Genomic DNA, 26,546 nt, shown 5'->3' with positions numbered 1-26,546 from the left:
CATTGCTGCATTCACTCACCCACAAGGATGAAATTCTGATAAACAAAGGTTTTAGTAGGGAAAGTATTTTAGCAGTGATAAAGGAACAATGTCACAGAGGAAAATGTTGTTGTTGAAAAGGGATTGGATTACCGGATGGGCCTGGCTCATAAGCAACTTCCCACATGTGATAAATTTGCACCTGCCCCACATATTAATCTCAGTTCATGACCTGGAATTGGACAAATCTAATCATTAATTCTCAAAACAATGCTTGGTGCTGAATAATCCAATAAATCTCACCTTCCACCACCTGTGCATGTTTGAGTAGCAAAGCTGTCGTGGTTGTCTGTGTTGTTATTTAAACAGGAAAGGGCAAGAGCAAGTGTCAGACGAGACCTCTATCTCAGGCAAGGATACCAGGGGAGGAGAACTTAGATACCGAGCAGAGGAAAACAAAACAAGCACTGGAGAGAGAGAGAGAGAGAGAGAGAGAGAGAGAGAGAGAGAGAGAGAGAGAGAGAGAGAGAGAGAGAGAGAGAGAGAGAGAGAGAGAGAGAGAGAGAGAGAGAGAGAGAGAGAGAGACTGGGTGGCTTTACAGATTAGTTAACGAGTGGACAATGAGAGGAGAGGGAAAGGACATTGGATTCACTTCCTGTCCACTGTCACACGTGGGACTGATAACCAACATGCACATAATGTATGCCTGTGACATACAGGGACATAGCCTACCATAGACACAAATAACTCACTGGGGTGAACAAACCTGTGACCAAAGTTAGTTATTGATTACTTCCTGTTCTGTTACGTTGATGGTGTTAACCATGCATTATTTATAGTGTTAAAACACAGGGCAATACACCAGAGTACTCAACTAGATAAACACTTGTTCAATCCAGAATAGGTAAGTCACACATGATGTGTCTTGACAGAGAGCTGAGCAGTTGTGTGTTTGTTACATTGTGTTCATTCTTTTTTTAATGAAAACTATTTAAAAATGTGTCAATCTAATCTACAGACAAGACTATGAAACCTGAGGCATTTTTCACAGTTAAATTTATTCTTAATGAAGAGAAACATTTTAAACCATATAGCTATGTACTGTACATTATATATTTATTTATAGAATATTTTAGTAATAATTACACTTTTATTACAGGCATCATAGTAAACTATTAACAAGACATCTTCACTGGCATGTATGCCTGGTATTGTTCTTACAATTGCTCTACAACAGATGGTCCAACATCCAAAACCCAGCTACTGTCAATCCACTGGCCAAATAAAAACTAGTCACATATTTAAGAGAACGATTGAGTGAATTGTGGACCTACAGGCAGATATATTTTTGTCCGTATTCAACCATGATTCCACAAAAAATTCAACAAAGCCCAAGATCGGTTTTGCTACCTGCAAATGTTTGCTGATTTTGCTGAGACATTAAAACATACGTAATAAAATAGAAAGCAAAGCATACGGACAGATCAATCTCTTCAAACCCATGGAAAAAAGATGTTTCATTTTCTCTTTTTGTTCCAGCAGAGAAAGAGAACATAAAAGTGCATAGGCCTTACTGGCCCCTGATAACATTTCATCAAGTTATTACATGCCATTATGGAAGATTGAGATAAAAATGACAACTTGTCAGCAGATAAAAAGAAAGAAAGAAAGAAACAAACAAACAAAAAGAAGACAGAAACCTAAAATTCAATGTCACCACTCAACAGAATTGTGGCCTTGGTGGAATGGCAAAACCCATTGCTCCATAAACACGATTAGAAACCAGGTTCTTAGGGCTAGACTAATTGTTAATTGCTAAGCGTCATTCAATGGTCCGATCAGAAATGTAAAAAAAAACCCAAACAAACATAAACTGAAACTCATTGCTCCTCAGAAATTATTAATCTAGAACAATCCTGTCCATTACAATAAAAATAAAAACGCATTTTATGCCATTCATTTTAGTGTCTGTTTATCCTAGAGGCAAAAATAACTGCTCAACTGGTTGTTTTGATAAGGCGTGAACAACAACAGCCCTGGGCATCCTGTAGGCCTAATCTATGTTCCAGGGGTCCGTTTCTCGAAAGCGTCTTTGCTATCGTCGTTAGCAAAGTCCTTCGTACGAGCGACTCAACTCTCTCTCGACAGCGACACTAACCACTAAATCAAAGGTTAAGACGGTCTTAAGACGGTTAGCAACGACAAGAATCGAGAAACGGACCCCTGAAAAAGAATGTTGAGCTCAGCGTCACAAGAGAGCAGGCAGAGACAAAACATCAGGATGAGAGCAGGAGATGCTTACAAAGTCTTAGGAAAAAAAAAAAGAAAAAAAACATTGTTTACAGTTTTCTGGACCCATGTCCTCACGTGAAGAGATCAAGAGGCTATTGTTGTGTGTGTCGTTGCATTTTTTTTTTTTTTTTTCAAAATCTCAATAAAGAACTAGAATCACCTGGTACATCTGTATCCAAGCTACCCCCTCTGTCAGCGTCTAGTTTTCAGAATGATCTGTGATCGGAGGAGAGTATGAAAGGGCATGAGGACGGACTGACGGACGGACGGACGGAGGGAGGGAGGGAGAGGAAGATTACGTCAGTGGGCTGCCAGCAGCACGGCTGCAGCAATGACAGCTTTGTGTTAAGTAAAGCACCCAGCAGACTTTGCATCTGTCGGCTTCATTAGAGAGCCATCCCCATCATCATTACACATGCATGGCAAAAGGCAGGCAAATGCAATTTTCAAACACGGACGATTAACACATTGAGAACAGTTCTCCTCTCGCTCATTTACCAGGGGCTATATGCGTTCCTTTTTTCCCTTAAGATGCAAGCACAAACATACAAAAATACATTGCAGTCGAGTCATTCATCAATCAGGTTTCAAGTTAATCCAAAGACTGCGTCAGTTTGGTGATCGGAGAGCTTGGCCATGATGAGAAGGTTGTAGAGTGTCAGTGTTTTTGTTTTGTCTCGTGTTTGACATAGCCTACTGACGCACACAAAGTAGGCCGATCTATCCGACAGATGTTGAATGCGGGACGGGACATATTGTGCTGTGTGACCCAAGCCGGAGTTTTGAGTCGACAAGCCTAGCGTGAGGTCTTCCAAGGGTTCAATGGAATGGAGTGCATTAACAGGGAGGTGGTGGAGGTGGTGGTTGCATTTTTCAGATGGCGAACTGGATAAGGCATTGCACGGACGGCCACAACACAAAGCAGGGAATGGCGGAGAGGCCGGTGTGGGGGGTGTGGTGTAGAGGGGATGTGGGGAGGTGGTGTTTGGGGGGTCGGTTGGTCTATGTATGAGGGTGTGGCTTCCTTTGGGCTGGTTCTAGAACACGAGGAGAGAATTTCCACCTTTGTTATTGTTTCCTTTCTCTATGTGCTGTATAAGGCAAGGGCTGGTGGTAGTGCATGGGAGTATGCATGAAGTGTGTACAACTACGATGTAGACATTCAGCCATCTTGGTTCTTTTTTGTTGTTCAGTCTCTGTTCTTGTTTGATTTCTCAGTTTTTTTTTGTTTGTTTTTTTACCCCATGGGATTTGTGTTTTCTATTTTTTTCCTCATACTCGTCAGCCAATGGCGATGGGTAATCCCGGAATAATCCAGCAGCAGCAGCAGCTATGCAACGGCAACGGCTCACAGCTGATTTTTTTTCTCCCTTTTGCTAAATTCGCTATTAATCCACACGCGTGCAGGGCCTGGTCAGGCAATCCCTTTAAATCCCAGGAGGAACCAGTATTCCAGTGGTTGGCTATTTCAATATGTGTGTGTGTGTGTTTTAAATCTCCTTCGTTCTAAATCTGAAGACTGAAGGGATTACGTAATCCACTGAAAACTGTGAAGGAGAGACATAGCTAGGCGTGACATGAGGAGAAAACGTCAATCAACGTGAATCCACATCCCCTGGATGTGTGTGTGTGTGTGTGTGTGTGTGTGTGTGTGTGTGTGTGTGTGTGTGTGTGTGTGTGTGTGTGTGTGTGTGTTAAATTGGATGTGGATGTGTGTTTGTGTGTGTGTGTGTGTGTGTGTATCAGAGTCCCCCACTGCTCAGAATCTGGTGATCCGCACTCCTGAGTCTCCCACGATGAGACGGGCCATGGAAGGATGGATCTGGAGATCGAGGGGAGACAAGAAAACAGGCCAGTCAAATTCCAGATAGCCAGAAGCGTATTCCAAAGAACACTATGCAGTGGGAAACCGCAACATTTAAGTAAAGAAGAGCCTGGAGTCCTCCTTTTTTTTAAACAATGTACGACCCCTGGAGGGTAACTATTCTTGTATTCTTGTGGGACAGGGGTGGGGAACCTATGATTCGAGGGCCATTTGCGGCCCTTGAGGCCATGTTATCAGGCCCCCGATATAGTTTTAGTTTTATGCAGCTTCACATGAAATATGACATATTTTGTAAAGGTAACTTCGAAAATACATTTGCAATACACTAGAGTTATATTCAGAGGACCTAGAGAAGCTAGGTTCTGTTTTAAAGCTAGCTGCCTTCAATATAGGCCTAAAGTGTAGGAAGAAATCCTGGTATGTGTTCGTAATACGGGCCTCGGAGGACTTTTACGGCCCTCGGATGAATTTGAAGTGGCCCTTCGAATGAAAAAGGCTCCCCACCCAAGTTGTAGGAGAACAGCCAGGTGTATATCTGAATCCATGTTCTTGGAATACACCCCAGGCCAAGACCGATACAGGATATTTCTTTTAGGAACCAACGCTGAAACTGTGATGTTTTGTCATGAGTCATGTTCTTGCCTACTTGCAAGTCCAAAGCTATCAAAGAAGTACAAAACATCATGTATCTGCAATAATAAAACTATCTAGTTTGGTATTTACTTCAAAGTGCAAGTACATCATGTTATATCCAATTACACTGTACCTAAATGACATAACAGGACCAGCCATCAAAAGTTAACAAATATACAGCAAAATAATAATAATAAACAGCAAAACACATTTCATATGGATACAGTGTGGAACGATGTGAAACAATGGACTTCTTTGAGCATCAGGTAGGATGGATCACAACTCCTTGGCAACCCTCCACACCACACATACAAACACGCAGTGACCTTCCGTAACCCCCCTTCTCCCTGTATCACGTGTCTGCACTGGTCCATTAGAGAAAACACGCACGCACGCACGCACGCACGCGCGCGCGCGCACGCACGCACAAGCACACACGCGCGCACGCGCGCACGCGCGCACGCACGCACGCACACACGCACGCACGCGCGCACGCACGCGCCTCCCCCCTTCCCACACTCACACACATGTCCTGACAGACAGACAGACCGATCTTTGAGTACCTGGGGCCTGTACTACGAACATAGTTCAACCTACCTAGAACTAACCCAGGGTTAACTGGGTAAACCGGGGTTGACAAAACCTGGCTACCTTGACCGGGGTTAACCCGTACTGCGACGTTGATTTAGATGCTGGCTTGTCTACCCCGAGTCACCTCAACCGGAGTGTCTGCTGCGTGTTCTGATATCAGAGCAACCGCGGCCAATTTAGAGAGCAGTTATGATCCATTTCTGCAGTGCATTAAATTGGAATGCTGAGAAATGAAAAGTGACGCAATTTGTTTAAAGGTACACTGTGCAGGAAATGGTCAAACAAGGTACTGCAACTATGCTGCTCATTGAAACTGGGTTGCCTATTGCCAAATGTGATCTTTTCATTAACGTTTACTAAGTAATAAACTAATATTTTCTAGTATGGCCCAAGTGCAGTTATTTTTTGCAGCTAAAAATGGCTATTTCTGGAAATTCAGAAGATCCCCCTTTTCATGTATGAAAAGTGCAATTTTTCCAGTCATAATGAATATTTAGAATTTGATGGTGGTGGTAAGTATTCATGAAAAAAGGTAACATTAGTGAATGGGTAGCATGAATTCTGGAAATAAACTAAAAATCTTACACAGTGTAACTTTACATTTCACTTGGGCGAAAATGTGCGGTCTTCGTTCTAACAGTTCAGTAGCCTATCTTAACTTGTTTCATTACATGCATAAAATAACACAAACCACCATGATTATTTTAAATGCTGCAATCATGTGCAGCCACTTCTTGTCTCTTAATTCCTGGAGGTATGCTCGCGCATACTGCACAGTTTAATTGTCTCTTTATCCGCTGGTGAATATAACCTTATATTAATCTTAATTATCATTAATAACCAACATGACCAGATGGCCAGTCTCTGCCAACAAAACAACTTTATATCAAGAACATAAACGGCCAATGCCAGTTTTGAGATGCAGAGTAAATGGCCATGGCAGAATACCTTGCGTCAAACCACCTCTCAAAGTATGGGCTAATCGGCAAGTTTACACTGCACGTGACCAAGTTACTCTCGAAGTTACCCCGATAAGCCAGAAAACCAGCTTCGTAGTACAGGCCGCAGGCCCCTTCGCTCACAGAAAAACAGACAGTAACCTCCTCCTCGTGCTTGCAGTGGCCCGTAGAGCAAACATGCACGCATGCAGGAGCACATATACACACACAGTAACCTCTTCCTCTTCCACGCTTGTACCTAGGGCACCAGCTCCCTGTCTCTCTCTCACACACACACACATACACACACACACAGTAACTTCCCACTCCTCACCGTAGGACACCAGCTCGCTGTCCACTCAGTCGCAGACACAGACACAGACACAGGCACACACAGACACACACAGACACAGACACAGACACAGACACACACACACACACAGTAACCTCCTCCTCCTCCTCCTCCTCCATCTCACCTGTGCCTGAAGAGGCCCATACGGCACCAGCTCTCCGTCCACGGTGAGCGTGCCGCGGGAGGAGAGCGGCTGCAGCCGGAAGGCCTTGGCCGTGACGTGGCTGACGTAGGGCGAGGAGAGCGAGAGGTGCGCGCCGCGCTCCATGGCCAGGAAGAGGCGCAGCAGCGTGGCGCGCGAGATGCCCGCCCGCACGAACGTCAGGTGGATCAGGCCGTCGTCGAAACGGGCGTGCGGTGCGGCGAACAGGTCGGCACCCAGGTGCGACTGGTAGATGGCCAGCACCAAGACAAAGTCCCCCTCGATGGTCACCCAGTCGCGCGTGGGCAACGGCTGGTCGAGGGGCGGCAGGAGGTCATCGTGTGGAGGGTTGTAGGGCCCGTGGCATACGTGGGCCCGGTTCTTCAGGGGCCCCGCCGGCTCGGCCAGGTCAAAGGTGAAGGACGGCGAGGGGGGGCGGTGCAAGGGGGAGGGGGAGGAGGAGCCGGGCGTGTTGGGCCGCGGGGCCAGGTACGAGCAGGCGTGAGGGGAGGCGCAGCTCGGGGACGAGGGAGGCGTCGGCGACAGGGAGAGCGACAACGAGGGCAGCTTCGGGGGCAGGGAGTTGGAGTGCGAGTGGTGGTGGAGTAAGGAGAGCGGCCGCGGCCGCGTGGAGTTCTGGTTTTGGTCCAGCGCTTTGGGCTTTTTGGAGAACGGCGAGTGGCGGAACGGGGAGGAGATGGTGAGCGATCGCTCGCGGGGATCCAGCGGGTAGGCCTCGCGCTGGAAGTAGGTGCCGTTGATGTCTTCGTCCTGCTGGCCGTACGCCGCGGGCTCCATCTCGGCGTCCGAGTCCGTGCTGGCGCCGATGGGCTGGCTGAAGAAGGCCTTGGCGATCTGGCTGGACGGCGCCGAGTTCTTGCGCACCAGCGTCTGCGGGTCGGGCGCTGCTAGCTCATCGTCGGTGTCGGGACAACCGCCTCCCTCGCACTCCTGCGCTTCTTTGCCTATGGCCACCCCGTAGCCCTCGCTGACTTCTCGCGCCTCCATGGCTCCCTCCTGCTCCTCCTCCTCCTCCTCCTCCTCCTCGTCCTGTGCTTGTCCGCCGATCTGTCCGTCCGTGGAGCCCCTTTCGCTCCGGCTGCCGCTGCTGGCGCTGCTCCTCTCGTCCCTGCTGCTCCTGCTGTCGTTCTCACTGCCTCCGCGCTCCTCCCTTTCCGAGTCCTCTTCTTTCTCCTCCTCGTGCCCTTCCATCCTGTCGTCGGCGCCCGCGCCCAAGCGTCCCTCGGCCTCCAGTTCCCTTTCCCGGTCCTCGGCCAGGCTGCTGGCCCGGACCACCCCCACCCCCCTGGCCCTCTGCCTCCTCCTCTCCCTCTCGCGGTCCCTCTCCTCCCTCTCCTTCTGCCGCTCCCTCTCCCTCTCGCCGTCGCCTTTGCGCAGGCTCCTCTGCTCGGCGAGGCCCATGTCGGAGACGGTGCGGTGGATGGGCGTGCGGCAGAAGGCCTCCAGGCCCTCGGTGATGCTCCGGGAGAGGGGCCGGCGGGCCGGAGGCGTGGCGTCCGGGGACGCGGTGACGGCGTTGGGGGGCAGGTAGGAGAGGCGGCCCTTGTAGGAGCGCAAGGAGGCCAGGCGGACTAGCGTGCCCAGCGTGAAGCGCGCCGAGCCCAGACCCCGGTAGCGCTCGCTCTCAATGTCCACGTCCGACACGAAGCCCCACGCCACCGACAGGAAGGAGTAGAGGCGCCGCGGGGCGGCCGGCCGCCCATTCTGATTGGTCGAGGAGGGGGGCAATGGACTGGTTGTCACAGAGACCAGGTCCATGGGTCTCACCCCGCCCCGGCAGAGCAAGAAGCAGCAGTTAAGGAGCAGGGGCTCTCGAAGGCACATGTCATACCTGGGGGGGGGGAGAGAGAGAGAGAGAGAGAGAGAGAGAGAGAGAGCGAGAGCGAGAGAGTGAGACAGACAGACAGACAGACATGGGTGGGAATGGACAAAAAGAAAAAGAATATATGGTAATTAGACCTCTTTGTGATGTAGACATGTAGCCAGATAGACATGCATTAGGACACAGACAGTCATTAGGTCATAAGAAATGAGGGAACACAAAGTGGACCCGTATCAGGCAACCTTCGGAGCATCAGCAACAGCTGATAATGTAGATCGAAGAAAATATATATATCTGTCCATCAAAGAGTGCAGAGTCCATGCCTTGTTCTTGTTCTTGGGTCAAAGTTTTGCTGATAAAACCAGCCAGGTCTTGCAATACTTGCGTAGATAACAGGATCTGGCTCTGTCATATGTCCAAAACAATTAGGCTCAGGACAGGAAAGGACAGGACAGGAGAGGACAGGACAGGGAGTGTAAGCTTCCACTCACACTTCACGTTGTTTCATCTTCCACTCTTTTAAAAGCCTGTTTGAGATGAGGGGCTCTAATCCCGACTGGCAGAGGCAGTTGGTGAGGAGACGTTGGCTGCTGGGCGGTAGACTGTACACACTCGGTTATAAGTGGGCGTCCGATTTAAGGGGGAGTTTGAATGGATTTTAAGCACTGCCCGTCTCTCTTGAAAGCACTGCAACTTCACATGTACCCGTAAAAGTGAATGTTATGGAAGTGGAAATTTGAGTAATGTCCTCAAGACAGGATAGGACATCATTTTTTAACGTTTGAATGTATTAATTATGTTTGGGCCTTTCATCACGACAAGAGAGTGTTAGAGGAGACAGGAAATAAACAGGAGAGAGGTACGGGTCAGGGTTGGGGAATGACGCAGGCCGCAGATTCGAACCTGGGTCACCCTGGGCATGCAAGCCCATTTACGGTTGGGGCTTTAGAGCGCTGCGCCACATCAACCAGACCCAGAACAGGGAGCCTTAAAGTGATACTGTCCCATTTTTGGAAATAAGCTCAGATTAAACCTCCCCTTGAGTTAAGTAGTTGAGTTTTACCTTTCTCCTGTACTTTCAACCGTTCTCTGAGTATGGCAGTGCGAATTTTACCTCTATGCCATCAGTTAACATTAAGTCCTATGAGACCAGCTGGCGGCTAACTGGTCTCATAGGACTCAATGTTAACTGCTAGCTTGGAGGTAAAATCTGCACTGCCGTACCCAGAGAACGGTTGAAAGTATAGGAGAATGGTAAAGTAAAACCCTATTATTTAACTCTAGGGGAGGTGTAAAATAAGCTTATTTCCAAAAATGGGACAGTATCACTTTAAGCTAGATTTATGCTTCGGACGCATAGCCTCTGCTTCCGTCCGTCTTCTGTCTGTGCGAGTCCACGCCCCCCGCGCAGAGGCTCTGCCCCCGTCATCGAGCGCCTCGAAAAGATTCTAGCTATCCGTCGGACGGACGCGCTATGATTGGTCGTCTCGCTACTTCCTTGTTCTTGTGGCAGCGCAATGCCGGTAGTTTGCGAGAGCAGAGCTGTATTCTGTTAAAAACTATATTAATGTCTTGTGTGTAAATGTGTGTAAATACACGAAGCTACAAGCTAAGTAACAAAAAATGCATCAGTTGAACACTCGTGCCACAATGCCTGCGGTTTTACTACCGTAGCTTCCTCCACAGTCAACACACATCGGCAGAATCAACTGTCTCTACATGCTTGCATTTTCTGCTCGTGAAAACAGACTGGGTATGTCAAATAATGATACCAGTACATTGCCTTTACAATTTGTGTGTAAATACCTTCCTAACCGGGCTAGAAAGCAACATTGCTTAATAATGACTGCAGTGCTTACAATGTATTGAAAGTAATCGCGCAATTTCAAATGTGGCTCGCGACGAGACCTCGGACCTCGCAGATCTCGCAGATGCATGAATACAAAATTGGTTTGTGGCCACTCCCACACGACTTTTGACAAGCGCAGTTGCAGAAGTCTAATATGACCTTTAGGCCCAATCTCAATTCACCCCTTGGCCCTACCCCTTACCCCTACCCCTCCGTTTTGTGTAGGGGTAGGGGTAGGGGTATCCCAATAGTCGTTAAGGCAGGGGGGTAGGGGTAAGGGTAATGCCGTGTCCAGACCAAGAGCGAACTACGCTGCCTGGTAGCGTGGGTAGCAGAAGAAGTTTCGCCTTGAATACGCTGTATTCGCTCGAGACGCAGCATTGACATGTTTGATTCAGCTAATCACATAACGGCTCTGGCTTGGCAGCCTGGGACATTCAGAGATATGAACGTTCCGATTGGTTGTCGCCGAACAGCGTCAGAGCGAATTCGCCTGCGATTAGATTTAGTTTAATCTTCAAAATTCGCTCTGGTCGCGCAAGAAGCTTCACTACTGGCGAATTCGCTTTGGTAGCGCAGGTCGCGTGCCCTCCATAGAGAAATAATGACTTCAGTCGCTTCGTTCGCCCCATTCGCTCTTGTTCTGTACACGGCATAAGGGCTTTGTAGCCCTCGAAAAGGAGGGGTTCGGACAGGCAGACTCCGTTTGGAGGGGTAAGGGGTAGGGGTAAGGGGTAGGGGTAGAAAAATACAAATGGGACAGGGAGCCTTACCCTGCGTAGTGGTTTATGGAGCCGGCCAAGGCATTCCCAGAGCCGCAGGGCAGAATTCCCACCGGCGTCTTTATGGCCGTCTCCCAATCAGACCTCTCCATCAGTCCGTTTATCACCTGCAAGTCAGTCAAAAAGGACACGCACAGGCGCACACACGCACATGCGCACACACACACACACACACACACATTTTAGTTGACTCATTGACTTTGTTTTATCTTGCGGTCAATAAGCAATTCAAAATTAAATATCTGCTAAGAGCTTGTGGTTGGTTCGGTGGCGTTCTGCCTGAGTGATTATCGGCCAAGGTTAAAGTGCGCCGAAAAAGAGTTGGCCATCACGATTCATCCGTCTCATTACACAACGCCAGACTTAAGTAAAAAGACTGCAATAAGCAGTTTGGCATTCACGATGACGGTGCACAATGTGCAGTCAACACAACATTGAGAATCAGTTGGAACACTGACTATATAGCAAGGGAGAAATGTATGTCTACACATGGGTCATTTCATGTGAAATCAGACACTTTGGGACCCGACCGACACGGATTTCAATCATACTTGCTGTGCCTGTTTAGTAGCAAGGTAGCACCCCAGGACTACATTTGTGTGAATCTGATACCAATATTAAGGGAGAAACAGACTAGCAAAGGCTTACATGTGATGGTAGGACACTATGCATTCAGCCTTGATTATATCAGTCAGTGTAAGTCACAAAAGGATGTCTGAGGTGTTGTTTGAAAGCTCTTTTCTGGCTCTACAAATTACTCAAACAGCATGGAATACAACAACCTTCAGAATATGAATTATGATACATTGAAAAATTAAAAATTGAATATAAAAAATATATATTTTAAAATGGCTGGTTTCTTGTCTTAACATAGCCTGTAAGGCCATAAACAACACCTGAAAATGGGGTGTTTGGTTCTTCATTCATTTCAGAGATAATGGGACATAAAGGTTGAAATGAGTCGTAATGAAGTAGTAATAGAGTAGTGTCAGGGACAGGGCTGGACTGGCCATCTGGCATAACGGGCATTTTCCCGGTGGGCCCTGCACCCTCGTCTGTCCCTATTCCAGGTACTCAAAAACTACACGGCTTCTGCCCATTGTCAATGGACACAGTGGAAGCTAGACCATTTTAAGCATTCAGAGAAGGCAGGGTTGAAAGAATAAGCTCAGTAAAGGAATTGTTTAAATGTTCAAGCATCAAAGGGTATGTTGTAGCTGTATATGATGGCAGCTAGTGGCTAGCATGTGTTCAGGAATGTATGCCGAGCACTGGAGAGGTGAAACTGAACTTCCTGCATCCTCATGGACCATCTCCATCCTTCACATATTCCGATAGACATACTGTCATGTGATATTACTATGGTATCACCATATTATTACTAGGTGATTTGTATGATGCCATATTTTTGAGTCCCATTGTCTCTGAAATGAATAAAGAACCAAACACCAGCATTTCAGGTGTTGTTCATGACATTGCAGGCTATGTTTAGACAAGGAACTGGCCATTTTAAAATATACGTTTTTTTTATATTCAATTTTTAATTTTTCAATTTATGATAATTCATATTCTGAGGATTGTTGTGTTCCATGCTGTTTGTGTAATGTGTAGAGCCAGAAAAGAGCTTTCAAATAACACCACAGACATATTTTTGTGACTTACACTGACTGATATAGGCTGAATGCATAGTGTCCTACCCTCATATGTAAACCTTCGCTAGTCTGTTTCTCCCTTAATATTGGTGTCAGATTCACACTAATGCAGTTCTGGGGTGCTACCTTGCTAATAAACAGGCAAAGCAAGTATGATTGAAATCTGTGTCGGTCGGGTCCCAAAGTGTCTGATTTCACGTGAAATGACCCACATGATATAAAAGTGCACTGTGTAGGATGGTGGCCAGAGTAGGTAATGCAACTGTGCTGCCCATTGCCAAATTGTATCTTTTCATTAATATCTACTGAACAATAAACTGATATTTAAAAGTATGACCAAAATACAGTAAGTTTTGCAGCTAAACACGTCATGAACAAAAATGGCAGATAATGGAGAATATCCCCCTTTATGTATGAAAAGTGTAATTTTAACAGTCATAATGAATACTTAGAATTTTATGGTGGTGGTAACATTTATGAACGGGCAGCATCCATTCTGAAAATACAGCAAACTACTAAAACTATTACACAGTGCACCTTTAAGTTTAAGGTTTTATATTTTGATTATACATTATACAATGAGAGCCCCCGCGATGTCCTGTGCACAAGTATAGGATTGCACAACAACAAATGGCAGTGTTGGTCAAAATGTGCACTGGGTAAAGCTCAGCAGATGTGCATTCAAACTTCTGCATGGAAAAACATTTGGGTCCTGAGGGAAACAATGCAGAACAAATCGGACAAGTCTGACCCCAAGTAACACTCTAAAGAGCTGGAACTGCCTCAACATCAGGAGCGTCGGGGGTCCAAGCGCTACAAGGACATGGGCTACATTTGTTCACTTGAAAACAGCTTTTCCGTCTAGTATCTGTGCAGTTGTGTATGTGTAGATTTGAAGGAACACCCCCAAATGTACCATTTTTTTTTTTACTGCGCTTGTTTAGGATATTTGTCAAGATACGTTACGGGTGCACTATGATTTCCTGCATGACATCACTTCTGCTGACATCCAACGTAAATACCACACAAAAACACAGAGCAAGCTGCGGCAAGTACTGGCAACCTGTGTCTGCAGTGTTTTTTCGACATGCAGCCCTAGCAGCGGTGTAGTCTACTTTTTTGTGGCGGGTATACTGTATATTTGAGCATTTTTTGAAGTGGGTATACTGTATATATTTGTGCTATTCAAAATAACGGATAAATCAATTTTAAGTGGGTATACTGAAATCCCTGAAATTTAGAAGTGGGTATACTCGGTATACCCGCGTTATACGTAGACTACACCACTGAGCCCTAGTGTTGTCACCTAATGCACTCAGGGAGGTGGGAGCAGGCTGATAAAATACGAGATACGAAGAGATGATTTGATTTGAGACACAAGAAAACACTGAAACACTGAAACCATGCTCATCTCACTGTATGACTTTAAAAAAGCACTGAGGAGAGTAGAGGTATCTACAGCAGGGTTTCCCAAACTGGGGTGCGTGCACCCCTGGGGGTGCGCGACCTGCTACACGGGGGTGCGCGAGTAGAATAGAGCAATGGCTGAGATGTGGGTTTTTATACAAAAATTAAGGAACCTTACGTAGTTTGTAATTGTTTTTTGGTGAATTGTATGCTGGAAGGATCCAGCTGAAGTGTCATTTATAACTCCTAGACCTGTTATGCAACAAGTTCCATTAATGATGGCAAAAACAACGTCAGGTCTATTGGAAATGAGGATTGCCCAAAATGTGCGGCAATGTGCAACGTTTGCTTTGCTTAGGGCAGTGTTTCCCAACCTTTTTTTGTCCTGTTACCCCCTAAGCCTTGTTGTCATATGAAGAGTACCCCCCTCACACATGCTCTATATCTATTCCGCTATCCCAAAGTGGCTACACTCCATGTATTTGTTATTATTACATTTCTTCACGTACCCCCTGAGGTGTGCTCGCGTACTCCTAGTGGTACACGTACCCCTGGTTGGGAAACACTGGCTTAGGGGGTGTGCGAACCACATTGAAATGTAAAAGGGGTGCACAGGGGGAAAAGTTTGGGAACCGCTGATCTACAGCATGAGCAGGTCTTGATATTGGCTGCAGCCAAATGCTGATAAAACTGTCTGTGGCTAACAATAATTTCAGTGTTACCAGCCACTTTGGCAGGTGAATTAATAGGGTACGCCATATCAAGGTAGACCACATTCTGATGTTTGTGTCTTGTACAACAATTGTCTGATTTTAAATCCATAAATTAAGGAAAAGATTCTCAGTTCCTGTCTCCATTTGTACATACACATTTATGTTCATGCAGGAACTAGAAAGTTAAAAGCACTGATCTTCTGGCTTTAGTATTTCATCTTGTAAACAGTGTTTTGGTGTAGAAAAAAAACAACTACTGTGGCTTGTGGAAAGGCTGAATGGCAAGAGACTCGGTGGGGGCAAAACAAGATTATGTCAAGCCCTGAGTATTAGTATGAGGATAGGTTGGAACAGTATTAGCACGCACGCCTATGCTCAATTCATTACAATTACAGTGCTGCATATCTCATTGCATCACATCATTGTACAGAAGATAAGATAGGATAAAACATTTATGATCTGACTGTTACACATTAAACAGAAAAGTGTCTTTTGGCTTGGCTCTCTGGCTAGTCATTCACAAGACATGACAAAAGAAGACACAACAAGACAAGACAATGCATGCATGTCGAGGCTGGATGGCTGGTGATGCTCATTTTGCGTTGAGTAGGTCTACAGGCTGAGGGGATGAAGGATTTCTTGTATCGGTTTTTGTGTGCTAGTGGTACATTGTAACGCCAACCTGTTGGAAGCAGTTGGAAGGAGTGATGGAGGGGGTGAGAGGGGTCCTCTTTGATCAGGCTGGCTTTCCTGATCACTGCACCACTATACAGCTCAGATAGGGAGGGCTGAGGTGCGCCAGGAACTTTGATAGCCTGATTCACTACACGTGTAAGTTTGTCCTTTTGTCCGATGGCAATTAAGTTGTACCAGGAGGAGATATTGAAAGTAAAGACTGAGGGAACGACATATTAATCGAAGTGACTGAAAAAAAGCTGACAAAAATAACATGGCGCAATGTCTACGAAAAAGAAGAGCACAAAAGCTACAAAGGTAGAAGGCAAGAGGGTTTTACACGAGTATGGTTCATTATGTTTGGAAGGACAGCTCTTTCAGAACAGTCTTCACTGTCTTTTTAAAGGTTGAGAGGGATGACTGTGTATCCTCAGGGCATTCATGAAGGTCGGAATGTAAAAAGAATGGGCTTTATCCCTGTAAGCCCACTGGACCATATGTAAGGTTCGATATAATTTGGTTCTGTTAACTGGCATGAAAAAGTTCTGCATCATAGGCCTTCCATCTCCAATATTTGTTATATGCCAACATGGTATCCATCCAGATGGGCAAGTCTCCAGAGAACAAGATTATGGTATCCATAATCACATATTTAAAAGTGGTAGAGCCACTATCAATTTATTTTAGGCATGCTTTTAGGGGAGTCAAAGTACAGAAAAGCTTGGGGCTTACATTGACTGTACATAGACGTGTGTGGAAGACTGGACGTACCTCATGAAGGAGTCCATCTCCAGAAACGATGATGATGCCATCCCACTCAGACAGGGAGATCTCCCTGATCAGCTCCTTGGCATGGTTCTGACGCTCTGCAAAACATACATTATAATTCAAAGTAAGTGGTCAATATTGTACAAAGCATTATGAATCTATGGACTAAAATCATCTGTTCTCTTCCTTAGCACATACAGTATATGTGCAAAGTTTAATAACATAATAACACACTTATAACAAACTTATGTTTGCACATACAGTACCAGTCAACACAATTTCTCCTCGCACAATTTCTCCTACTTTCACAGTGTAGACAGTAGACACCTTTGGCATTAATAATAGTCAGTTGCGGTTCTACACCGTTTCACTCTGTGGACGAGATGTTGTCCAGAATCTGACGTGGCAACGCAACAAATGTCATATGCCTACCATAGGAAAGACATGTCTAGAAGAATTGATTAAAATGCATTTTCCTATGTAATAAATGTGTGAAACAGATTGGTTAGATTTCACCCATCTGCCCAGTTTAACCAATTTGATGGGGGAAAATGAGGGTGACCCCAAACTTTAGAACGGTAGTGTACATTCATGGACAAGTCAAAACACGGGCGCATGCATTGCACACCTTGCTTTTGACACTACAATTGTGTTTGTGAAGTGTGAAAGAGGGGGACGTGCACCTGTCTGAATGAGGTTGTAGCTGATGTTGGCCTCCCGGATCATTGGTAAGATGTGAGTCTGACACCACTGCATGGCCTGACCCCGCCCACTGAACGGATTGACCAACAGCAGCAGGCGACGGGGGCGGGGCAACAGGCTTTTGTGGAACTCTGAACAACAGGGACAACAAGCACAACTGTCAGAATTTGACACCTGAAACAGTAAAATAAGGTCTTAAATAATTTACCGGATGGACTGGACAGCAAAAGAACATCACTTTTATCTAGGATGACATGACTATTTCACTCAACCACTCGAGCATCATCCACATTTAAAACAATCAGAGGTCCACACCGGTCTTGCAGAGGCATACAAATAAATGGAAAAATCAATATGACACAACTTTGACAGATGGGTCTATTCTTGTCACTTCCCCGAATGGAAAGAATTACTGTAAAATAAAATAACCAATCTGTCCTCAGTCTTGTGCCATATCAATTTTCTGACATTGTGATGCTTCAAAAAACATTGACACAGACAGACCTCTAACACACATTAGACCAATACTATCCTAGCTAGGCCTGAGTCCTAGAAAAGCACCACAAGGATCTACAAGCACTTCACAGCACAGTGTAATAAGGCCACTGGGTGCCTACCATTTAACAGCACTAAGCTTACCTGGAGAATGTCTCCCCAACACCGTAGTTCCCAACTTTTGAAGCCCTTAAAGCAGTGGTCTGCAAACGGTAGCCCGCGGGCCAGACCCGGTCTGATCATGGCAATCATTTGACCCGCCATGAGGTTGGAACAATTTTTTTTTTTTTTTTTTAATTGTGTACCATCTATGGCCATATGGTCGGGTGATTTATTTGGCCCTCGGACTCATTTTGGCTTCATAATTTGGCCCTTGTGGAAAAATATCTGGAGACCACTGACTTAAAGCGACATTTTGAAAGGATAAAAGTAATGTTGCAAACTTTAGCAATGGGTAATGGCTAGGGCTGTAACGATTCACTCAACTCACGATTCAGTTCGTATCGCGTTTTTTTTTCATTTAAATGTATTTTTTTCTATTCATTGATATGCCTTTTTTCACATTTACCAATATTATGAAATAAAATTATAAATAAATTCCAAGATTCTATAGGTAAAATAGGTTACAAGATCCTACTAATTATTTAGAAAAGTTTGCACGATGATTTGAAGCTTGGAAGCACCATCACATCATATCATGCGGTTGTCTCTCAATTCGATACAATATCGTTACAAACCCTAATTGCATTGCAACTGGCAAAGGACTTAGGCAACACAGTTGCCTAAGATGGTTTTGGTAAACACACTCTTGAAACTAGTCTGTTACTACTGATAAAGCATTTGGGAACAATTGGGAGTTTATCGTACATGGACCCTCCCATTGGTCTTCCTGATCTACCGTGATCTAAAAAAGCTCCACAGGGGTGATTTATGAGCACAAGGCCCAAATCTAGAGCATGACACACATAATAACACATCATCATCACACACCCACAGGCACACACACACACCACATGCATAATGTTCATGTACACACACACGCGACACACATCTTGCCCTCTCAGACATTCATAAGAGTGCCTGTGCATGCGTATGCACTTAAACACACACACGCACGCATGCACACACGTGCACACACGCACACACACACACATACAAAGTGGGCTTTTCTCCTACACATCCTAGCCAAAGAGCAGGAGTCAGTGAGTCGCTCGCTACAATGCAGATTATCACAGCGTCTAATGTCACCACAGCACAGAGCACGGAAGGAAGGAAAGGAGGGGGGCAGGGGGTGGTGGTTGGCTGGCTAGAGAGGGAGTCAAGTTGGGGGGAGGTTGGGGGGTGGCAGGGGCTGTGTGGCATATGCCGGACCCACCCTCGCGTTGCCAGTTCCATCTGACACCGCACTGATACACACTGGGTTTGAGTGTCTGCGTGTGTGAGTGAGTGCGTCACAGTGTGCGTGTTTGTGTGTGTGCCCATGTCGGCAACTCTGCGCGCGCCAGTGTGTGTGTGTGTGTGTACGCAAAAAGTGTGCGGGTCCCAGATAAGCAGAGAGAAAAAGAAAGCAGAGGAAATGCACCATTAGACAGACAAGAGATACTTTGCCACAAATGCCAACAAACTAAGTCACAGACACACACAAACACTCGTAGTCAGGCACTTTTTTCTTACACACAGATTCTTTTCCAAGATAGAGTGGGATTTCCGTTTCTTCAGCTCCAATGGCTGTTGAGGACACTATAAAATCCCCTACAGGCTACACAACATGACAGTGCGCCAAGAATGCATGCATGTTTGCACAGCATAGAAGACTACAGGAATGTACGTGTGTTAAAGGAAAGTTTCAGTGCCTTACATGACAATAATGGGTTGGCTAGGAAGTGGGAAGTAGTGCCAACAGCACTGCTCCACACAGTAAAAATTCAGGTATTTTTATATTCACTTAAGGACTAAAATATTGAAGGCAGATGCAGATGTGTTAAGATAGGACTCTGCACCTTAGCAGCCTAGTTGTCTGCCCATGGTGCACAATTGTAGTACAAACATTTGTATATCATTTTAAAGATGCAGTCTTTTGTTGACTGTTTGTATTGTTTTGTTTTGTTTGATATTTCAGTTCAGCAATCAACCAATCAAATTAAACCTCCCTCTCGTCTGTTCTCTCGCATGACCATGGTGATTGGCTGGGGATTGATAAACATTGGGAGGCTATTGTTTGTTTTGTACACTACAGCCTATTGGCGGAGCAGGTACTGGCAATGAGTTTTTTTTTTTCCTTTTCTTTCCACACCAAACCCCCAACCTCAGCTGTTAAGCGCTAATGTAAGGTCGCAATGAGAAATAAATAATAGCACAGAAAGTGATCGACTGCAAATTAAAGTGCCTGCTGCCATCCATGTAATGCACCCAACAACATCACAGCTGGCACAGACCGAAACCAAATCCGTGCCCCTCATCTATAGATGTATTAATAAGACCCGTGTTACACGAGCAACTGGCTGCGCGACTAATCTCTTGCTTGTTGGCATCGGCTTGTTTTGATTGATGTATTTTGATTTGCATCGATACAAGGCCTTCATGACATGACAGTAAACCCAAAATCACAACTTCTAGGGTAGCTTGCAACAAATGTATCGCGAATTACTATTTCATCACACACAAACATGCAAGATTGTAATGTTCCCATCCGGCATATAAACACACCCAGATACACAAACACGTACACACTCAGACAATCCACATGATGTACTAGAGACGGAGTACTCTGTCCATACAACACAGCTGTGGCTTTGGCATGAAGCCCCAAACTTTCCCACACACAAAAACACCAGACTAAAGGGGATAATCCAAATTCATACTTAGTGAAGGAACTTGTAGTCCTAACGACACACACACACACACACACACACACACACACACACACACACACACACACACACACACACACACACACACACACACACACACACACACACACACACACACACACACACACACACACACACACACACACACACACACACACACAGAGTAACCTTATCATCATGATGTCACCTTGGCCTGCTGCACAGCTGTCTATGTCGTTATATCCTCGACACTCACGCTAGAACATAGACAGCCTTTATCCACAGCTGGGGGGAGACACAACCCAGCCTCCAGGAAGACTCTTAGGAGGGGGGAAGGAACGATTCCTGTTGTGCTGTTAGCCATCACATAGTATTGGCAGAGGACGCGCTCAACTTCTTGGAAAAACGAAAGTCTTTGGGTGCGAGATAAAAAGCGTCAACTTAAGGAAGAAAAATCCGCACTCAGAAACTGCGTCTCATTATGTATTTATATTACCACCATGTCCAAAAAGCAAACGCGTTTCGGCTAACAAGCCTTCATCAGTGCGTGGTACCATCACATAGACCTAGGCCTCACGATTATTAGGCTCTTGAGTAAGACTAAGTGGACATGTGGGTATTAACTCTGGAGTATTTTGCATTCAACACTGACTAATTCATTGACAGTTTATCTAAAGCCAATCAAAACTGACATTACATATTCCACCTCTGTGATACACAAATGCACAAACATACACATACTGATTACAATTCAACCTCTGTGACACAGAAACACACACAGTCATACAGAGATGGGCATTTCAAATTTTACGGCTGTGACAAATGCACACAAATGGACAAATAAACACACACACACACACACGCGCACACGCGCACACACACACACACACACACACACACGGACACACACACACAGATATACACACCTGTGGTGGCGTTGACGAGGACTCCTCGGAGCAGGCACTGGACGGCGGCGTACCACCTCTCGGCGTCTGCGCGGCTCTCGGCCAGGTAGGCCCTCACCTGCCGGCGACGCGACACCCCTTTCCTGCGCCGCCCCGGCGGGTACCAGTACAGCACCAGCAGGGGCGGGGCGGGGGAGCGCGGGCAGCTGCAGCCGGCCAGCTCCACCAGAGGCAGGAGGAGCCGGGACTCCTTGCCCGGCCGGGGTGAGAGACGCTGCACGTGGACGTGTGTGTGGGTGAGCGTCAGGGCGTAGGTGTCCGTGGGGCTGCTGGCCTGGAGGGACGAGGGACCACCAGGGCTGTTGGGGCAGCTGTTGTTGGCTCCATTGCTGCCGCCACCACCTCCACCTCCACCTCCCCCTCCTCCACTACCAGGAGTACTACTTCCTCCACTACCACTGCCACTGTTGGAAACAGTGCTCCAGCCCCAGAACTGGCCGTGGAGAAGGGCTTCGGACGGAGAGGGGATCTGGGGGTCCGGGGAGCGCATCCTCACGCTGGGCAAGGGTGGCCAGGGGTGACTGTGGGAACGCGAGGGGCTACCTGGGGAACGTTCGGAGACAGGAGGACGGGCCTGGCATGCAGATGACTGGTCATGGAAGGTTCCGGAACAACTGTTTTTTTTTAAAGCCGGTAATCAGGATGCGTCTTCTGCTTGGTTCCTTCCTAGGTGTTTATATATCGTTTATAAATACGGTGCTCTACAGCTGGGTCATCTGGTTCTCCGTCTTCAGCTCAGAACGGGCCAAGAACAGTTTGAAAAAAAATAAAAATAAAACAGCAGATGTTTTTTTTTTTTTTTAAATCCCTGATGATTTCCTTTTCCCTCAAGTTCCCTTTCCCTCAAATGTAGTGTTCCTTTCCTTTTTGGAATGGCAATTCCCAATCCAGTTGGTCATGCACAATCCATTTTTTTTTTTTTTAATTAATGAAAAATTACAAAAATGTTACAACACACGCAGCAGTTATACAGCTATAATAACAGATAAAAATCGACTAAATAATTAAAGTGCTTTAGAAGGCTGAGATTGCTCTTCAACAATTGTCTGATGATGGATGGCAAATTCCTACATATATACATACGAATATGTATATCTACATTGAAAAAATATATACAGCGTTTTTGCTGTATTTAAAATAAAGTGAATGATATGAAATGTATCTGATCTGCGTGACACTAGCTATGCCGCACTACACGGGCCAAGCAGCTCCAGGCGGCGTATCAAAGTCATGAGGTCAGTGATACGAACATCACTAGTCATCCACACGTTATTGGAATTGTCTTCTAAACATAAATCATGATTCAGAAAAAGGGTAAATCGAGTTGACAAACACGAAAACAGACACAGGGTGAAGGCCTTCTACGGTCGGCCTGGTCAGGCGGAGAATGTTGTGCCGTGAAACACCGGAACTGAAGGCATGCCAAGCAAGGAGTAGGGGGGGCGGGGGAGGAAAAGAGGCGGTGTACAGGAAGTGAGGTGGCTGGATAAGACTTTCACTTCCTGTCTCCGTCTAGCTGGTAACGCAGGTGGGACGGACGTTTCATCCAAAGGAAAAATGCCACAGATTCCAGCCTTTGTAATCCATGAACAACGAAATGCTTGTCACCTGAGCTGGCTTGCTTGTAGTGTACAACGGATACACGCAAAATTACAAGAAAAATCCATACACAAGAAGGGTTACAGTCTTATTTTTTCCTTGAGCCTTTTGATTACGTCATGGTGCTCTGGTTACGTAGGATCCCCTGAGTTATGGTAGGTCCGTCCCAGTATAGGTGTCTGGAAAACAGAGCAAATTCCACAGAGATAAGTAAGTCACTGCATAACACCGCACAACACATCAATCTCATCACGCACCAACTCTACAACATTGCTGGAAAAGCATGTCTACTTAGTCATGTCTAATGTCTAATACAGTAGTTTCAAGTTTGCAAAATTCATTCTTCATTTGTGCTTCTTAATAATTGACCAAAATAATTTATTTTGGTGCTGCTGGGAAAGTAGTGCCTGAACAAGTTTTGAAGACCACATTTCAAAACCACCTACGTAGGTATCCCGCCTCATGGTTAATACCCTAGAACCTTTTCTGCGCATTTTAGCCAAGAATCCAAACTGCTGCAGATTATCATCGTCTCAATTCCTGAAAATCTCTATCTGTCCCCAAAACCAAAAGGATTACAAACATTAAAAGCAGCAGTCTGTCGTCAACCAAACCTTTCTTTAAAGCGGCACCGACGGACACTAATGCTGAGAGTGGAACTGGGCAAGTGCAGTGCTTTGTGTTCGGAAGACCCTAAACTCCCCTGACCTCCTCTGTTCTGCCCGTCTGCATGCATGCATGCCTGCTGGTTGGCTGACCGGCTTTGTCTCTGTTGGGTTAGCTATCGTGTCATGGGTGTACTGGACAGCAAACAGGCTGGTTGATTTGGCAGAGCAGATGGGGCCACATACCAGTAAAGTCTGTGCCCCCTGGCATGAAGTTCAACCTGTCTGTTGATTCAAGAAGCCACACACACACACAGACACGATGAATCTACTGGTCGGTCTGTCTGTTTGTCTGTCTGTCCTATCGGGTATTTGACCCCGTTTTCAACAATAGACAAACCAAGTGGGATAAAGGAGTCCAGTGTTCCTCAATGGGACAGCCGGTGGCTTTTCTTCCCCAAGGAAAGGTGAAGTTGAGAAACTTGCAGGGAGAAGTGAAAACAAGCGCTCGTCATAACACTGTGACAAGTGCATCTGCGGTTCACCCAAAAAGCGCACAAAGTCCACTATACTGGACAAGGATTGCTGCACACAATGGCAGCTGACTCAAAATCACACTACTCTGACAGACAGGCGTGATGACGCCATCCTTTTCTCTTTTTTTGTCAAATTCAGCGATTATGGTTGAAAGAAGCTCTTGACACAAAGCACAGCCTGGAATGTAATTTCACAATTTGCAGCTTTGTCTGAATTATTATGAGAGACTAGACAGAGAGAGAGAGAGAGAGAGAGAGAGAGAGAGAGAGAGAGAGAGAGAGAGAGAGAGAGAGAGAGAGAGAGAGAGAGAGAGAGAGAGAGAGAGACTTGTGGACTGAGATTCACTAAATGTTTTGAGAAACAATGGCACCCGTGTTCCAAAAATAACGAAAGGGTCTGCAAAAAGGGTCTTGGAGTTTACGAATGTAAAACGCTGAAATACCAAATAGTGCATTTGAGAAGAGTCTATACACAATTTAATATTAAATTAAATAGCCCATTTGTGGGATGCAGACAGAATCAATATTTGGCCTGTCTCCACATCCGATTTAACACACACACACACACACACACACACACACACACACACACACACACACACACACACACACACACACACACACACACACACACACACACACACACACACACACAACGCCTGTTCGTGTGACCATTGTTGTACAGACTCTTGTCCTTGACATGCTGGGCGGGGGCACGCGCCAAACATGCCAGCCAGCCAGTTCTACTAAATTCACAAATACGACTAGATTGAAAATATTGAAAATTGTACATTTTGCCCGTCCTGAAAAAGAGGTTGAGTGCCACAATTTTCAAAGATATAATAATAAAACAGCATGAAAAGAACCTCACACTAGGCTATACACATTCACATCAATCGACATGCCCATATGGGCATGAAACTGTCCACTGTGCCAAGCAGGTAGAACTAGAATGAAATTCCAAACGTTTCTGATAACTAATAGCAATGATACAGAATAGACATGTACACTAGAACAGAATCTGAGAACACCTGTATTGTAACGTCAACATCTGAACCTAGGCCTAGTAGTTATAACAATACATATTTAATGCCCTTTGACTGACCAATCCGACACCCTGTTGCTTCGCCTTGTTCAATGGTAATCACGTTTAAATCTGAAATCATCAAAGTCTGTGCCATGGACATAGACCACTCTGGGGTGATTTGGACGTAACTCGCCGTGAATGGTCTTCAAAGCATCCCTCTCAATACACACATTAAACATGCAACACCTTCTCCATTACAACTATTAAAAGGAGGAAATAGATCAAGTTAGACCGCACAAAGCAAAGGAGTGGCTGTGAAACTGGTGATAGTCCTATATCCTCATGATAACTCGTTGACTTACCTTTTGATCGCTATCTAGCGAGATTATGAACTAGCGCAGCCAGGATGAGATTACTCTATGCATTGGTCAACCACCGAGTGACAACTTTTGGCTCTATCTAGATGGAGCCATTGATAACATAACAGAGGTAGCGCAACGCAGCATTAACATTACACAGCTGTAACACTTTCGTGTGTAACAACTTAATAACGGATTGTCAGTATTTGGTCCCGTCTTCTATCAGCTGGCTAGCAAACGATGGCCAGCTAACAAGTCAACAATAAGAAACTACAAAACAGCTAGAACTAGCGATAGGTAGGTGGTGTTAGCTAGCTTTTACAAGCTGCAGAGCAAAGACACGTAAAAACTGTCAGACGAGCTGTAAGTAACTGGTTATATTTGCCAACCCTACCGACTTATTCGTAATTGATTCGAAGGCTAGACAACAATAATATTCACTGAACTAGGCATCTTGCCTGCCTGCTAGCGATACTTATTTTGGTAACGTCAACGGTGTAGTTCAATGGAGAAAGGCGTCGAGTGTTTCAGCAGTCGCCATATGCAGCACACACATTCCAAAATCCTCCAAAAATCATATGCACAAAGAACGGAAAACTCATACCTATTACCTCATCACAGTTTCCCCACGACGAGGTAAAGTCGCAATCCTTCACTGAGAACCTCTGTACTTGTTCAGGAAGTCTGCCCGAGACAGAGGAGTCGACTGTTTGAACGGCAGAAAAGAAGTCCAATGGTGTGTGGATACATGCGATGTCATGACGGACCACCCCCTGCCATCCTTTGACCACTTAACCTGTCATAAAATAATGGGATCCTTAACGTGAAGTCTTGACAATACAGAGCAAAGAGTCTCAGAAAAAACAGAGCAGGTAAACAAATCAACTTTAATAACATACCTCCACTACAAACAAATAACTATTATCCATTGAACGTTTTTTTTCCGTAAATATAACCTTTCACCTAC

The 26,546-nt window shown here is 45.7% G+C and overlaps 1 protein-coding gene across 1 annotated transcript; it reads right to left on the bottom strand.

Annotated features, from left to right (window-relative positions):
• Positions 1-664: 664 nt before the first annotated feature.
• Positions 665-26,522, bottom strand: sphk2 (sphingosine kinase 2). Its single transcript, XM_063199148.1, has 8 exons — positions 26,479-26,522; positions 25,583-26,375; positions 21,415-23,231; positions 17,126-17,275; positions 16,446-16,540; positions 11,219-11,334; positions 6,736-8,605; positions 665-4,094 (listed from the first exon to the last, which is right to left on the bottom strand). The coding sequence occupies exons 3-8, from the start codon at positions 21,941-21,943 to the stop codon at positions 4,032-4,034; spliced, it is 2,823 nt and encodes a 940-aa protein (XP_063055218.1). The 5' UTR covers positions 21,944-23,231; positions 25,583-26,375; positions 26,479-26,522; the 3' UTR covers positions 665-4,031.
• Between the last annotated feature and the right edge of the window lie 24 nt (positions 26,523-26,546).

The sequence above is a fragment of the Engraulis encrasicolus genome, chromosome 5 (genome assembly GCF_034702125.1).
Source record: "Engraulis encrasicolus isolate BLACKSEA-1 chromosome 5, IST_EnEncr_1.0, whole genome shotgun sequence".
NCBI lineage: Eukaryota > Metazoa > Chordata > Actinopteri > Clupeiformes > Engraulidae > Engraulis > Engraulis encrasicolus.
The sequence above is the reverse complement of the archived record's forward strand: the minus strand, read 5'-3'. Positions and strand labels throughout refer to the sequence as shown.